We start from the raw sequence: 16281 nt of genomic DNA, 5'->3' as shown, positions 1-16281 counted from the left end.
GTGCCCAACCCCTCTTGAGAATGGAGAGACATCCCTCTGCCTCCCAGCTGAGGAAGAGGAAGGCTGGGCAGAGCTCTCCATCCGCACAGGCTGAGGTTCTGAGAGCACAGTGCCAGAAGGTGCTCAGATGCAGGGCTGAGCAGGACATTGCCAGGCCAGCTATATAAGGCCACTCTGCCCTGCCTGCTGATGTGCCTTTGTAAGGGGCAGAAATGTTTTATTTTGAGATAAGAGCTTTGTTGTGTTCGTCACTGCTAAAAAATGGGAAAGCACCAAGCCTGCATCCCTACCACGGATTTTTGATTCCTTATACAGCTCTCTGAGAAGATGGTTTCCAAATAACATTTTTACAGTGGTAGCAGCAGCAGCCTGGGCCCTTTTCAGTCTGGATGACTTCAGCTGGCTTGCATGTGCAGCCTGTTTTCCATAGCAGTGGCAAACTTGGCTGTGAAAGCAGCCAGTGCCTCCAGAGCTGGAAAGGCAACGTTGAAAAGAATGGTGTTGGCAAGGAGGGTTTTAAACCAACATCTTTGTTACAGACAAGCTGCACACAAATAGCTGCTGCTATTTTAGGGAAATACCAGTAGACCATCATTCTGGTGTTAGAAGGGGTTTGTTTCTCTGCCCAAGACTAGCTGTTTTCTGAATGAAAACTTAGCAATTTTTGATATTTTTCTTGTAGCAACAGTTAGCTACTTCAGATGGAAAAATGAAGTCATGGTGTAACTGGGAATAGAGACTTCTGTTGTTTAACTGAAGGAAGCTCTGAGTATAGAAGGGTGTAAGGAGGTTTTTCAGTGCCCTCTTGTGCCTCAGTCCTGGAGTTTTGGGGTCACTGCACCCTTGAGAGTTGGTGGCTTCTTCCATGCTTTCCTCTTGCCCCTGAGAAGATGGCTTTTGATTGAGAGTGGCTGGTCAGAAGCTCTTCATCTCAGCTGTCACCTCCCTCTTGCACCAAGAGAGGGGACAGTTGCCCTCAGCCCTCTGGGATAACTGCTCAGCCAACTGACGTGCTTCAGCAAAAAAGAGCTTGGACTGAAAATCTTGTGGTTTTCCTCCTCCCTGCAGCGAGAGATGGCTGAAAATGAGGGAAAAGGAAAGAAGGGAGACAATCTTCTGCCATCCCTCTGTGCCCTGTTTTCCCAGACTCTCTGGCCCAGGGGCTGGTGGCACAGAGCAGCACTGGTGGCCTCCAGGCTCAGGGGATTTGTGCCACCTTTCCCTTGGCACTCTGGGAATTCCCTAAAAACAGGGAGTTCTCCATCCACAAGCTCAAGCTGTACTCAGCTACTTCACATTAGGAAGGTTTTTATTTTCCATAGGGATAAACTTGAGGGTTCAGAATTTTTTTCAAAACCATTATTCTTCCCTCTGTTTAGGGAAAATAGAAATGTTCCCTAAATGTCCTTTCCCATGTGACATTTGTGACCTTGTGTATGAGTAAGGCCTGAAAGCAAAGCCCTTCGAGGTCAGACCTGTAGCCATGTACCAGTTCTGCTTTGGGAGGAAGGAGGACGTTCTTCAGTGTAATTTCTTTTCAAGTTAGGTCAGGCAATTGCAATGTTAGCTGCTGGCTGCCATCTTGATGTCCAAGGCCTTTTGTTGCTAGGAAACTCCGTGTGTTTCTGTAATATTGTTCAATTACATGGTTAAATTACCCACTTGTATCAAGTTTCAAGCACCACTGAAACATGTCTAGTCATCATGTCTGCACATATGAGAATATTTTAGGAAAATTGAAAAAGCATATAGAGAAGTATGTACATATGCACTGATTTAAAACATCTCGCCAGGAAAATCCCGTGGAGATTAAACATTTTATTTCCAAGGTCAGAAAAAGGGAGTGAATGACAGCAGCTTATAGCCACATTATTATGGCAAATTAAGATGTAAAATATATGTTAAACCCATTACACACCGAGTTAAGGTTTTGAGACTATGGTGCTTTAAATCTTGAAAAATGTGTAAGTTGTAGGAAATGGGCATGATGTCCACATGTCTCAGATACTTCAGGGCTGATGCAAAGTCCATCAGTGGAGGGTAATGGCAGGTTTCTAACAGACTGTAATGTGTCCAGGAATAGGTTTTCCTGCTCTTGTAATTGTTTTGCCACCATCAGACCACCTTCAAGGAAGGCAGTGAGCTGCTCGCTAATGGCTGCTGTTATTTAGGAGTCGTCAGCAGCAGTTTTCTTGGATTCACTGTAGTTCTTTCCTCTTCCTGAAGCAGAAAAGACCCTACTCTGCTGTAGATCAGCATTTTGGGCTTGTCACTCTTTAAAAACCTGCCTGTGTTCAATATTCCTTTGACATTTTGGACTTGGTAAGCTTTTTAAAGACTGCTTGGGCGTATCCTTGTCCATGGTTTGTTCAGTCCTTATTTGGCCCAAATTCCCAAGGCAACAGTGAGAGTTAGTGTTCAAAGAATGACTAAAAACAGAGTAGGGAAAATTGAAAATGATAAGAAAATACTATTTTGGGTTGAAATGAGAGCTGTGAAGTGCTTGTTATGATACTTCTGCTGTTCCCAGCCATCATTTTTCTACTGCAGCATTTTTCCTCTTACTTTTTTTATGCTTGATCTGCTGGCATCAAAGAAATGGAAATTTAATGAGAATTAGCACATTGAGTGAGAAGTCATTTCCTTTAGAAAATTGCCATACCACAGGAGTTAAACAGAGGACAGGGTTTATTTCCTAACCTAGTGGCACATTAAGATTTTGCTTTCTTGTGTGTTTTGTCAGGCCTGTGCTGCCCAGTGGCTGTTGGGGTGCTGGTAAAACAGACCTAGAGGTGCACATGCCTTAATTCCAAGGGGCTGTTTTAAAAGCAGCAATGCATTCTGGAGGACAATGATGATTTCATGAGTTACATTTTCATGACTGGAACTGGGAAGTTGTGGAAAAGCTTTTCCTGGATGTTTTGTTGTTCCCTTCTAGACTGGGAAGGGCCAGTTCTGCTTTGGAGTTTGAGCTCCCTCAGTGGAGGGTTGGCACAAGCATAAGACAGATTGAACTGGGTTAGTAGGGGTTGCTTTTTCTCCATTTTAAAGGAAAACAGGTTGTGGAGAAGTTGAATTTGTTGGTTCTCAACAGATGAATATTTATAGCAGATTTTCTCATGAGGATGGCTTACTAGGGGAGCAAAATAGGCCAAATGAAAGCTTTCCCTCTTAGACATGAAAACCAGTCAATCTGGGAGCCTTCCCAGTTGGTTAAAATGATTGCCCTGGGGACATGAGCTGTTTAATAGCCTGGAGATGGGAGTTAGCCAGCCAGGTCAGCAGCGTGGAGGCTCGTACCCTAGTAAAGGGGAATTACTTCCTGTTATGACTTTCTTTCATCTGCATATTTCCCACTCTGCTCCAGCAATCCAGTTAAACCCAAAGCCTGGCTGCATATCTCACTTGATGCTGCCAGATTAATCCAAGGGAGGAGGGTGGGAGGCAGGCAGAGGGAGCATAGAGGAGTTTGAGGTTTGCTGGCTGGTATTTACAGTGGTAGGCCAAGAGCAGAGGAGCTGAGGAGCCCTGGAGTCAAGGCTGCCCCCAGACATGGATATTGCCAGAGTGCAGCCCAACAGAGCCTATGAAGGAGGAAAAGCCACCAGTTCTTCTCCACTGTGCCAATCCAAGATCACTCTTGGATCTCTGGGGCCTCAACTAGTCTTCCTGGCACTGGGAGTTAAAAGGCAGATTTCAACAGAAATCTTTACATTTACTCCAGATTCTGAACGGGGGCAGCAGCTGAGCAGTGACTTCCAGGGAGGTGTGTTCTATATGCTTTGTGGATTGGATGTTACACCACACACTGAAATACACTTCTCAGGTTTCAATACAGCAGCAATGTTCTTAGCTAGATTTTTTAAAATTATTTTTTATAAACTCTGCTTAGAATGCCCATAATTCCACAACATTTTTCACTTGAATATTAGATAAAAATCAGGTAAAGCTTCTAAAACCTGGGTTAAAGGCTGTTGTGACCATTGTGAAAGAACTAACTAATGAGAAACTGCAGAAGATAAATTGTGAGCTTTTGATTGTCATGGATGGGTGGTGCAGGTATGCTGGGGTGGGAGCACTGGGGCAAAGTACCCTTCCACAGCCCCGCTGTGCACACACAGGACTGTGCAGGAGCAGCCTCAGTTCCCAGGCCAGAGTCCAACAAATTGGGGGTGTGGATGCTCCCTTTGCCTGTCTCTGATGTGCTGCAATAAAAACCTGCTCTTTCTAAAGCTGCTGAGTTTCACTTCAGTAGGAGCTGCAGATGACCAGTGCCTCTAAGAATAGCAACCCAAGCCTCCCTGCAATCCCGAGGCTTCCTGGCCTGGCCATTCCCGGGGGTTGGTGCAGGGCCAGGCTCTCAGCTGGTAGGAGTGAGCACGGCTCAATGGGGCTGTGTCGGTTTTCACCAGCAATGGATCTGGCCAAACAAGCACCCCCACCCCTCTCTGCGTGTTCCCTGGCACAAGGCAACTCCACTTGTAGTAAATCCCCCATCCAAATGGTTCTTTTGATGTGCAAGTTCCTAATTCAGAGGAAAGACAAATGTTGGTAAAGTTTTTGCTCTAAAATTAATTGCTTTACCTTGCTGTTCACAGAAGGGCATTTGCTGACAGATTTTCTGGCTTCTCATTTTAACTGCTTGTATCTTTTAATTTTCTAGCAGGATCTTTATGAAATGTTCCATTTCTTGCTAGTTTTATATATACACCTATATAAAAATTATATATGTGTAATAGTGTGCATATGTATTTATTTTTTCGATTGCCAAAAATCAATTCACAGAGCAAACCCTAAGCCTTTACAGAACTTTTGATGCCTTCATTTACTATTTTTAATATATTCTGCAGAGATTTGAATTGTGACTGTGTTATGAGGTGAATAATTCTTATATTTTCAGAGGGAGTTACTGAACTGCAATCTGGTGAATCGATTTTAAAAAAGATTGAAATAAAGCTAGTTAATGATGGGATAGTATCAATTGAGAAAGTTGTTCTGTCTTGTATTTAAAGAAAATGTTTCCCTAGGAGGACCTAGGAGTGCTCCATAATCATAATTACATGGCAAGAAGGGAGGAAATCCCTTAAAGGAGCAGTTTGTCTTCTGTAACACAACTGCAGTGAGTTTTGATCAGGCACAGGACACTGCAGGTTCCCCTCAGCAGGAAGCACATGGGAGTCTGAGCAGGCAGGCATGGGTGTGCAGCAGCTCCAGGCTGGGATTTGTCTTGTGTAACTTAGGTTGTGCCTACCACAATTTCCAGGGTCCCTCTGTAACCAGGGGAGGAAGGGTGGTGTCCCCATCTCTATATATTTGGCTCAGGGAGCAAACTGCATAAACTTTGTTCACTGGGTGCCACTGAAAGTATTCCACAGCCAGCCTTGATGTCAGGGTGCTCCCAAGGACTGGGTGGATTTTAGGTATTGCAATATGAATATAGGAAAAAACAATTACATGCTAGGTGTGTGACTGGAAATGAGGTTGATGTTTAAGTATGGATATGAAGTTTAGATGCATCACAACAGCAATGAGATGGTCTCTGAGGATGTAGAGAAATGTCCCTGCTGGACAGAAGTCCTGTCACATACCTGTGTGTTGTGGTCTCAGTCCAGGGTCCTGCAAGGCTTCTGCAGGGATACTCTTTAGCAGCTGTGTTGTTTCAAAACATTAATTGAGTGCAGTATCATACCTCACTGAGAACAGCACGAGTGTCTGATCAGCTGTTTTGTAGCCAAAACAGCATTTCTAAGGAGTAAAAGTGCATGTTCTGATAAAAGTTCATACCACTGAACTCCTTGGCTTAAAGCAAGTTCTGTCCCAGGGTAAAAAGAAGTTCACTATAGAGAACAGCATCAAATGCCTATTATATTGTTCTTTGTTTCTTTGCCAGCTGTGGATTTAAAATTGGAATAATTCAAAAAGCAGTGGGACATTATGACTCACTCAGTACCTCCTGGGCTTTTGACATTATCGTAAAGCCCCGCAGGCTGCGGAGCGAGGTTCAGTCAGTGCATTTCAATAACTCAGCCAGCAGACTCTGACCAGCCACAGAGCCTGATTAGCTGCAAACAATGGCTTGGTTCTTCAGAGCACTCAGGGCACTCAGCCCCAGTTCCAGGTGTGCTGTGCTGAGTGACACCACCAGTGAGGTTTCCGTGGGGTTAAATTTATCCCGTCAGTCAAAATCGGGGACGTGTTCAAGTAGCAACATCTAGTTTTATAAAGCAATTCTTTTCAATAATTGTGAAATTAGTGGAATTTTTGATTTTTATTTTACAAGTCTTCTTTGAGTTCTCTCTGAAAACTGTCAGTGGAAAGCTTGGGGAATGGGTATTACATAGAAGAGATAGATTAAAGAGGACTGTTTGCCACAAGATGTCCAATACAATTAACTTAGAAAGTCTGCATCTTCGTTTTAAAACTGCAGAAAGCAGAGTCCAACTGTGCATCTTCCATGGAAGATAAACATTATTTATGTTGCCTAGTGTGTATGAGCTGAAAAGGGAAATATATTTTTCAATAAAATCTTCCAGGCTGGAAATACATAAGAGTTTGCTTGAGTCCAAATGTATATTGCTTAGTCTCAATAGGAAAGTAAAGACTTATTAAGTCATATGTCAGCTGAGTTGAATTATTGATGTTGAATTCAACATGTTGAACTCAGAGATTCATCAACTTTATAGTATTATTTGTTAGAAAAGTACCCCCTTCTATCTATTTGGACTGACTTTTTATAATCTCTCTTGTTTATTATCTCTTCTATTTGAGGCAGTGATTGCTGACCTGACTAATAGCTTTCATCTTTGTACTTCAAGCTGTTTCCATATGTGCAGGTGCTGTGGAATTTACTGTCCTTACATTGAAGAATCAAGATCTAGTCAATGTGTTTGAGGATGTTTAAATGAAAATATTTTTAAGGTAGAATTAAGGTAAAAGGTTCTGATTTTAATAGAAGATACATTTAAGAGTCAGAAAATTTCAACTAAATGTTAAGAATAAGTACTTGAGAGTCAAAAAAATCTAAATTTCACCAGTTCAGAGAACAAAATTCTGGAATCAGCTCTGAATTGTTTTGACTCCTCAGTACTTGGTAGGAGAAATCCAGTTAACTGTGTGGGTGTAAACTATGCTTAGCCCAAAAAATTAATCGCTGCCAGTCTTGTCCAGTCAGGGCCAAATTGAAATCTTCTTATGCTGCTGAGAAGCCTGGGGTCAGTGTTGATCCCACCAGGTGAGTTAGGCCTGGACCATCTCCCACCACTCACATGGACACAGTCGGAATCATGGAATGATCTGGGTCAGAAAGGACCTTAAAGCCCATCCCATCCCACCTCTGCCATGGGCAGGGACACCTTCCACTATCCCAGGCTGCTCCAACCTTGTCCAGTCTGGCTTTGGACACTTCCAGAGATCCATCCACAGCTGCTCTGGGCACCCTGTGCCAGGCCTCCCCTGGCTCACAGGGAACTGACATTTGCTGAAGGGCTCTTCCCCTTCTGAGAAAGCAGAGGCACATTGCTAAGGTTTCCTCTCTGTTTGTAGGATCAATCCACGTTGCTACAATTTATTTTTGCCTTTTAATACTGCCTGGCACTGTCCTTCCCTCTGCTCTTGCACTTTCCACTTGAACTGCTCTGCTGTGGCAGATACGGAGCCCTGGCTGCAGGGTGACCTCAGCGTGCCCTGGACAAAGGTGCCACGTTCCCAGTGAAGGGGAGCAGGAGGGAAGGGTGGTGTCTGCCCAGCGCCACTCCAGCAATGAGATTCCTGTGGTGTCACCAGCCCAGGGGACAGGAAAGCAACACTTCCATCAGTTGTCAGCGCAGCCCTGTCCTGCTGCTCTCAGCTGTAGTGCAGGGCCAAGGGCTTCTCAGGAGGGAAGAGATCTCTGAGTGCTTTATTGAGAGACAAGCTTGTACAATTAGGAGTGAATTTGCTGCTAGTTTAGATGGAGATCTGAGCAGTATTTTTCTGCTTACAACAGAAGATTGTTCATCTCTTAACTTCAAGAACTCTTTTTCCCCATGAAGTTGCTCAGAGGGTCCTTTACTGTTCATCTAGCGCTGATGGCTTCAATGATAGATGTTCTAACAGCAGTGAAATGCAAGAAGCCAAAACTACCTTAACAAATAAGGTTCATTTAACTAAAAGAAGCAGACTGAGCAGCAGGTGGAAGGGTTAAACAAAAGGAAAAAAAGATTATAAAAGTTTGTAGCTTTGGCTTCACTACAAATGGCTCTCTTGCAGACTTTATAGCATTAGTGTTGCTTCTCATAAACCTTGAAACCATTCATCCATTTAGAAAGATTAAATTGGTTAGTCATCCAGAACAGAAAACGTACACATCCATTTTGCCTGTTACCCAAAACCAGCTGAGGTATAAGAAATGCAGTTGATGCCATTAAACTAAAGCACTGAGTATTAATGATGGCCTCAGCTGTGGCATTTACAGTTTGCCAGCTCTTGTGTTCCTGATAGTATATTCATCTGCTGCTGCTCAGGGACAGTCAGAGCCGAGCCATTGAGTTGGAAAACATGAGTATAATATATGATGTGAGGGGCTCAGAGAAAACATCTTGGTATTGAAGAGGGGAAAATCCTAGAAATGTTACAACTTTTGTTATTATTAGAAGGTCAAAGTTAAGAGGCACAAACTTCACTTAGGATATCCTAATATATTTATAATGGTCTGTTAAACAGTTTGCAAAGACAGGTTTGTTTGGATTTCCAGTAAAAGATGAAGCTATTGCTATTTCAAGTTCTGTCACTTAAACAAGCCAGACAAAAATGGCCAGACTCTCCTAAAGCAGGAATTTGTAGAGGCACTTGGTCAGGAAGCAAGTTTATTATTACAAGATGTAATAAAAATTAGATTTAATTTAGCAGCATTTTTTCTTGATTAATATCACTATTTCAGAAGTAACACTCCCAGAATTAAGAAAATTTGCAGTGATTACTTCAGAATATGAAGAAATTTATTTCTGCTGCTTTGAAATCTGTAAGATGTTCTCTCAAAGGCAGGGATTCAGAGTGGGCTGGAAAAAAACATGACATGTTTTTTAATTACTACATACAGTGCCTTTAATCAGAGCATCCAGCTTGACAGCATTAAAACTGGGAAGCCAACTCTATCTGAGTTTCCAGTTCCATGCTGGAAATGCCAGCTCATTCCTATAGGAAACAGGAATCAATATCACAAACTGGCCATCATTCAAAGCAGAGTTTGCCAGCTGTTCTTAAGCACATGCCTGAACACCAGCAACTTGTGTGCTGCACAAGGAGGGTCTCCAAATGAAATACCACAAACTTCCCTGACATGATTCCCAGGGAGTCCCAAAGTGCTGCTCCCTGTCACTGCCCACAGTGCAGCCTCGGGGAGATGAGAGCCCTTCCAGGGAGTGCAGTGGATTTGGCATCAGACACTGCTTAGGATTAGTTTGCTTTTCTTTCTGAAACATTTCTGGTGGCAGAAAAGCAACAATCTTCCCCCCACCCCCTCAGCATGTCTTTTACTGCAGATACAAATGGCAAAAATACCAGGAGGGAGTGAGGTGATCTGAAAGAGCCAGAACCTCATAAATTGTGTGGGAAAGGCTGTCTTGCCTTTTCTCTAACTGATGGCATGCCAAGTTTATTTTACAGTATTTACAGTAAGATTTGTTTGTTTTGATACCCTTTGTAAGTTGTTAGGGAAAAAGCAAAAGAAAATCTCCAGGAAGTTTATAGTTTGTGATGAGCCAGAGCTCAGGCTTTAATTTGCTTTCTAGCTCTATACTTTTTACTAGGAGTGTAATATATGGAGGGATATGAGATTGCAATTGGATGAGTTATTACTGGGCTGTTATTTATTTTCTCTGTATGAATTTGGTGCTTAAGAAAGAGCTCAGAGCAGCACGCTAAGGAAGTGGAATTGTTAGTTCATTCCAAGAGCAGATCCAGGAGGGGCAGGAACACCCCTGGTTTCTCCTCTCTGTGTCACTGCTGTGACCTTGGCACATTACAGGGAGAACGAGCAGCCTCTGCCTGTGTAGCTGAGGTGCAGATGGATGACATGAGAGCAGATTTATCCATGATGGAGTGGTCCCCGTGTGGCTGTGCAGGCAGGGGATTGTCTGTGCTGAATTCCTGCCAGCTCCAGCACAGGCTCAGGAGGCAGAGCTCTGTCATGAGGAGAAGCTCCAGCATCCTGCAGTACAAAAAGACACAAAAAGTGGTGCCTTTTCTCAGGAATCAGGAAGAGGGAAGTGCTATCTGGATGGCAACATCTCTCACTAGAGCATCCAGCCCTGAGTCCGTGGAGCAGGTCACCCACTGGTGTGGAAAGTCTTCCAGGCAGGTGCTGCTCTTGTGAGCTTGTTGCACTGAAGGGAAAATAGGGGTGTCTGGGTTTAATGCTGAAGCCTCGATTGTTTGAAACAAACTTCTGAACACATTGTAGGGCCTTGGGTCATGGCAGGAGCTGAGAAATAGGAAACTAATGGTGTGTTTTATGCGCCATGACAAACAGCACAGCGTGGTCTCACCTCTCCCTGAAACATGGGGTAGATGTGATGACTTTTCTCTCTGTGGTGGAAACATTCACTGTTTCCATTTTTGACTGTCTGGGATGAAGCATGATTGCCAAATGCTGGAGCTGTCCCCATGGAGCTGGGGAGGGATTTTCCTGAGGGCAGACTGCCTCACTGACCTCTTCCATCCCTGCTCCTGGGCAGTTCCCTTAGCAGGGTGATAAACCCAAGATGCACAACAGCTGTACAGACACAGCCTCCCCTGTGCCAGTGTTGATGTGCTGTGTATACCACTGAGCAGGAAAGAGTATTTTAGGGTCAGCAAGTGTCTTTGAGCAAAGCTGGTGCCAGGAGCTGCTGCCACAACTCATCACTGTTTAGTTTACACCTGTCAGAAGCAGGCAGCCTCTCAGCTCCTGTGTTTTGGTGAGTGTATTCATCATATTTAGGTTTTAAACAATATTCTTTTCATCTTTGCTGCACTTCACAGCTGTTAATTAATCCCACAGCACCCAGGGATTAATAGTCACGCTTTACAGGGAAAAGCAGAAATGAACAAGAAGAGGTCAAGTGGCTGGGCTGAGGTCATGGAAGCGGTTTTGTCTAAAGAGCATTTGGTTCTGCAAAATTAAAGTGCTGTTAATTGATCTCTCCTTGGATGTCAGCCTCCATTTGGAGGCAGGGTGTGTTTCTGGGGGGCAGTAAAATATGTTCACAGGGCTTTCTTCTCCCTAGGACTTGAAAGATGATCGGAGTGATGAAGAGGAGGAAGATTCTCTTACAGACACTGAAGAGGAGTCCACAAAGAGTGGCACCAAGAACAGCAGTGGGTCAAGCAAACACCTCCTAAGCAGCAGTCACCACTAGCCCTGTCCTGCCTCACCTCCTGCAGTGATTCCTGCTCTGGTTTCAGCCCAACCTACAGGACAGGATTTAAGTCAAAAGGCTTGTGAGAGACTGTGATTGATTTATTGTTGGCTACTGGACCTGGAAAACAGCCCAGTTTAGAGGGGAGGGAGAAATTGCATAACATGACAAAATGTGTTAATGACCCACTTTCAGAATCGTTGTGGAGTGTGTGGAAAGATGTTTGGACACGCTGACTGACAGTGCTCCACAAGGGCAAAGCTCAAGACAGTCAAGTAATTTAGTGTCCCGTTGATTCTAATGTTGTTTTTCAATCTGATATAAGATATATTTCATCAAACAATTTAAAGCACAGATGTTTTGTGGTAGGTAGGTAGTGTGAACTCCATTAGGAACCAGAATTACTCAATGTGGGAAAAATTTGATAGTGCTGTACAGTGACTGGCATTTTATCTTTACTTTTCCGTTTAAACCCTCATCAAAATGGGAATTTTTCTGACTTATATTTCATTTCCTGGAGGCCAGAGGAAGTGAACATGGAGGAATTCAAATTACTTGTTTCTGAAGGGTTGGCTTCAGTGTAGAAATATAGTCTTTCTCTGAAGTGATAGATAGCTGAAATATTGTGTCAAGGAAGTCACTGTTAAAACACCAAAAGTCAGCCCCAATTCTCCATTGAGCTCCAGGCTTCTCAAATGCCTTTCAGTCATTTTGGCCCAGTGTTAGAACAGAAGGTGCAGAGGGGATGAAGAGGGGAAATGGAAATTGGGAAAAACTCTGCTCCTCACTCATCTTCAGACCAGAAAGTTAAAACCAACTCTCATCCATTCCCTTCTCGTGACCTTGTCTCACAGCTTTGGATGCTGCCTTCTCTGGAGCAAGACCACCAAGTTGTGATTTGTGGTTCTGGAGTGTTCATTGCAGGTACCTGGGCGCTGGGGAGCACAGGACTGGCACAGGATATCACACTGACACTGCTGTGGGTTCTTGATACCAGGATCTGTATTTCCATCTCTGCTCTTTTATAAAATGGGGAATCACATCAGCTAGAGCCAAACTTGGATGTATGTGACTTCAGCCACAGGCTGTTGTTTATGCTGTAACCAGTGGGTAACAGCTCCTCTTACCCAAAGTGCCTCTATCCTAAATTTGCACTTCTGTGCTAACACAAGTGGGGCTGCAGCAGCATTTTCAGTCCCAGGGCTCTCCATGGAGAGCCCAGGCCTTGTAAACAGGGTGGTGCCAGTCCCATTTCCCTCTGCATTAGCTCACAGGGTCATAAAGGATTTGTGTCATAAGTCTGGGAGGCGAGAGGCTCTGCATTGCTTCTACAGTAGCTGAGATCATCTGGGGAGCTAAATCCAGTAGTTTGATGGAGGCCAGGGGACCACTCCTAGAGCAGCCTCAGTCAGAGTGTTCGGGTCAGAACGGCTCCGTTCCCCTCCAGCAGGAATTGGTGACCTACGGGAAGCGTTACAGGACTGACTTGTTTTCCCAAGGTTTCCTTGGCAAGTGGGATGTAATTCAGTGACTGAAGCATTGAAAGAATGGGAAATGCTTGGGATCTCAGATATGGAGAAAGAAGTCAGTTTCATGCAGTTACAAGACGCTGTCGGAGGGCTTTGGTACAGAGGCTTTTTTTACAGTGTCCACATTTTCACTTGTATTTTGACCATTTTGGACCCAAATGTGCATGTTTTACCACAAAGGGAATTACACTGAGGAAGGAGGGTGGCCAACAGCTTCTGAGAAGGAAGGGAGATGTGTGGTGGTGGAAAAGGACCCCTGTCCTGGTGCTTGTAGTTCAGTGGTGCCACTTGGGCTGAGTGGGCAGAACCCTGTGAGCAGCCTTTGGCCACCAGTGCCCTTCCTGCATGGATGAGAACACCTCGAATACTGCAGGGAGGCAGTATGGGGAGTGTAAGCACTGATGGCAACATGTAAAGCAACTGGAGAGTTTGGCAGGGGCACAGTTGTTGTCGGGGCCCGTTTATTGCCTGCATGAAAAACACTTTCCTAACAAAACGTGGAAATCCGGCGTCTTGGAGGATTTACACTTCCTTGGGAGAGACAACGGTGCTTTCTTTGAGATGTAACGGGGTTTTGGGAGGTGGCCAGGGTATTATCATTTGATTTTGGTGCCAAAAGCTTTCCTCCTATGACTAGGAAAGGAATTTAGGAGAGGAAACACAAAGGATGATGTTGTCACAGGAATGAGCCTCTGAACAACTACTGATTTTTAAACTGGAATTTATAGTCTCCTTGAGGCCAAAACTTTGCCTTTGCTACTCAGGACAAGTCTCCCACTGAAGCCAATTAACTCTATTGGAGTCTTGCCTAGGAGAAATTTTGGACTGCAGTTATCCAACCTAATTGCAAGAAATGTTCTAAGTTGATGTGAAACTGAGATCTTAGGGGAAGAACAAAAGGTATATAAATACACTCAGATATAAAACTTTGAGGCAAAATTTGGGTGAGTACAGAAGAATATGAAAGAAAGTAGCATCCTGAAGGTGAAGTCTGGGCAGAGTAAGCAACTAAGTAACATTATAGGGGGAGGGGGTGGAAGGCAGGCAGGCCATGGAGGGCCCTTTTCTGGGGTTATTGTCATGGGTAACCAAGGGGATTAGACCTAAAAATTCTGAATGTAAACTACTAGGTCCTAGTAATAAATACCCACAGCACAGAAGGAGGTGAGAATGAGCTGTCAGTGTCCTCTGTTAACATCAGATTGGTCATTCCTGCAGTTATGTGCATTTAATTTCCCCCTTTTTACTGATGGAAACTCAGAAACAAGAAGCTGAGGTCATGGGGGCACAATTTCTGCTAAAGAAGTTTGTCATGGTGCTTCAAGATTTTCAGTCTATTCAATGCAATGCAATGAAGATTCAGCATTTTTATAATCTTGTTGTACAAAGAATCTCAAAGTCCAGGTGCAGAACAATTAGAGGTGTGTGTGGGAGCACAGATAGACTCTAACATTTTCTTTTTACCATTTCACAAAGTGTGTCCTGGTTCAATGAGTTGACACTGTGCACGTGGCTTTGCTGTGTCACTTTGACTGTGCCACATATTTCTGATAGAGCTCTAGACTGCAAATCAAATCTTAGTCCATAACATGCAGGGGAAACTCTTCTGTTCCATTTAATTTCTCTGGGTTTAGTTCAGGTATTCCTGTCTGTGTGTACTCTGCTTCCTCCATACTTGTGTCATAATTAGATTTACCAGCCTGCTCTGGATTGGGTTTACAGATCTTCCTTACTCCACAGAACTCATTTTGGCTATTCATGTTATTTGGTATAATTACCTTTTTTTGGTCTTAACGCCACTGACTTTGGTAAGTTGAAATACACACTACAAATAAATATTTTTTAAAAATAAGTGTCTAGGTAATGATTGCCTTGTTTTCTCTGCCTTGCAGTGTCCTCCTCTCTGCTTTCCATTCCCTCCAAGCTTTTCAATGGGACCATCATTAGTTTAGGAAATAATTCCTTACTCTTCCAAGTTTTTCTGTTACCTGGAAAAAGCTGGATGACCCACAATCTTCACAAGACCTAACAGCAATGTCTGTAAATGAACTTGTGTTTTTCTGAACAATGAACAAGTGGAGAGGAAGCAAAATTAATGGGGGCATCACCCATCCTTTGTATTATTCAAGGTTCATGCTTTGATTGAAGTATTTGTGAGTACCCCTGAGTACACCAGGAGTGTTACACCTGCTTGTATCTCTACCCAGCTGGGTTTTGAGGCGCACATTAGGGTTGCCTGGGAAGTTCTGTGTGTTAGGACTGAGGTGCTACTGCCCAGCAGGTTGTTGTGGGATTATCAGTGGCTCATCACAAGCACCTGTGAGACAGCTCAGCCATGGATCTTCAGCTGGCAAAAGCAGGAAAGCTCCACAGAAAACAAGTGAGTTGTGCTCATTTGTCTCAACTGAAAAACTGCTCCATATTTCTTCTTTCCATTTCTGCCTCCCTGGTGGGGAAGATTGCAAAGGTTCTGACTTACCATCTCCTCCCATGGGCAATCAAACAGAAGGGAAGGTGTGTCAGCCCAAATCGTGAACTCTAGCAGAACACTTTGGTTTTATTAGCTGATTTTTTTTTTTTAAGCTTATGAGTAAGAATAAAGTAGATGGAAAACAAACCAAGCAGGGCTGTGTGAGTTTTGGCTACAAACAGCTTGCAAACTGTGAAGAATAAAAAAAAAAGTTGCTGAATTTGGAAGAAAAACACCATCTCTACAGGCACTTCCCCCAGCTGTGGGTTTGAAGAGCAGCAATCACCAGGAATGGCAGTCCATGCTGAGCCCACGGATGCAGCCCAGGTGTGAGAGCTCCAGAGCAGGTCCAGGGCTGCCCCGGAGCTGGGAGCCTTTGGTGTGGAGCAGCACATGAGCCATGACTGTACCTGGGAGCTGATTTCACTCAAAATCACTGGAACTGATTGTTCCTGGTTCCCTGGCAGTTTGATGGGCTCCCTCCAAGGAAAAGGAGGTGATCAAAGCAGTGTGATCTCCACCCAGGCTGACTACAGAGAGCTTCAAGTGAGGCTCTGAGAGCTTATTGGACTGGAGAACCCTCTCTGGGGCTACCTGAAGTTTCTACTGTAATAGAAGACAAGACTGAAAGCACAAGCCTGAGCTTAACACACGGATCTGCAAACACAAAGTCATAACAACCCACACAGGATAATGTTGTTGATGTTCCAATAGTCTCAAGATTTATGAAAATAGCTTCTATTTACTCAGCTGGAGTGAGCCCTATTCTTCTGAGTTTTGTTACCCCATAAAGCATTCAGAGGAGACCCCATAATCATTTCAAAGTCAGAATCATTAAGTGAAATAACAAGTATAAACCCTCTCCACAGTGACTTTGAAGTGCAAGAAGCATGGCCTTGTAGCCATG

The 16281-nt window shown here is 43.9% G+C and overlaps 1 protein-coding gene across 2 annotated transcripts in view; it reads left to right on the top strand.

The window, feature by feature from the left end:
• CERS3 (ceramide synthase 3) overlaps positions 1-14747 on the top strand; it is a 42864-nt gene extending 28117 nt beyond the window's left edge. For both annotated transcript variants that reach the window (XM_038147206.1, XM_038147205.1), the window contains exon 11: positions 11244-14747. In XM_038147206.1, the coding sequence (XP_038003134.1) occupies positions 11244-11375 (132 nt within the window). In that variant the 3' untranslated portion in view covers positions 11376-14747. The remainder of the gene's footprint in view (positions 1-11243) is intronic.
• The last annotated feature ends 1534 nt before the right edge of the window (positions 14748-16281 follow it).

The sequence above is a fragment of the Motacilla alba genome, chromosome 10 (genome assembly GCF_015832195.1).
Source record: "Motacilla alba alba isolate MOTALB_02 chromosome 10, Motacilla_alba_V1.0_pri, whole genome shotgun sequence".
In the NCBI taxonomy this organism is placed as follows: Eukaryota; Metazoa; Chordata; class Aves; order Passeriformes; family Motacillidae; genus Motacilla; species Motacilla alba.
This window is presented reverse-complemented; position numbering and strand designations above follow the sequence as displayed.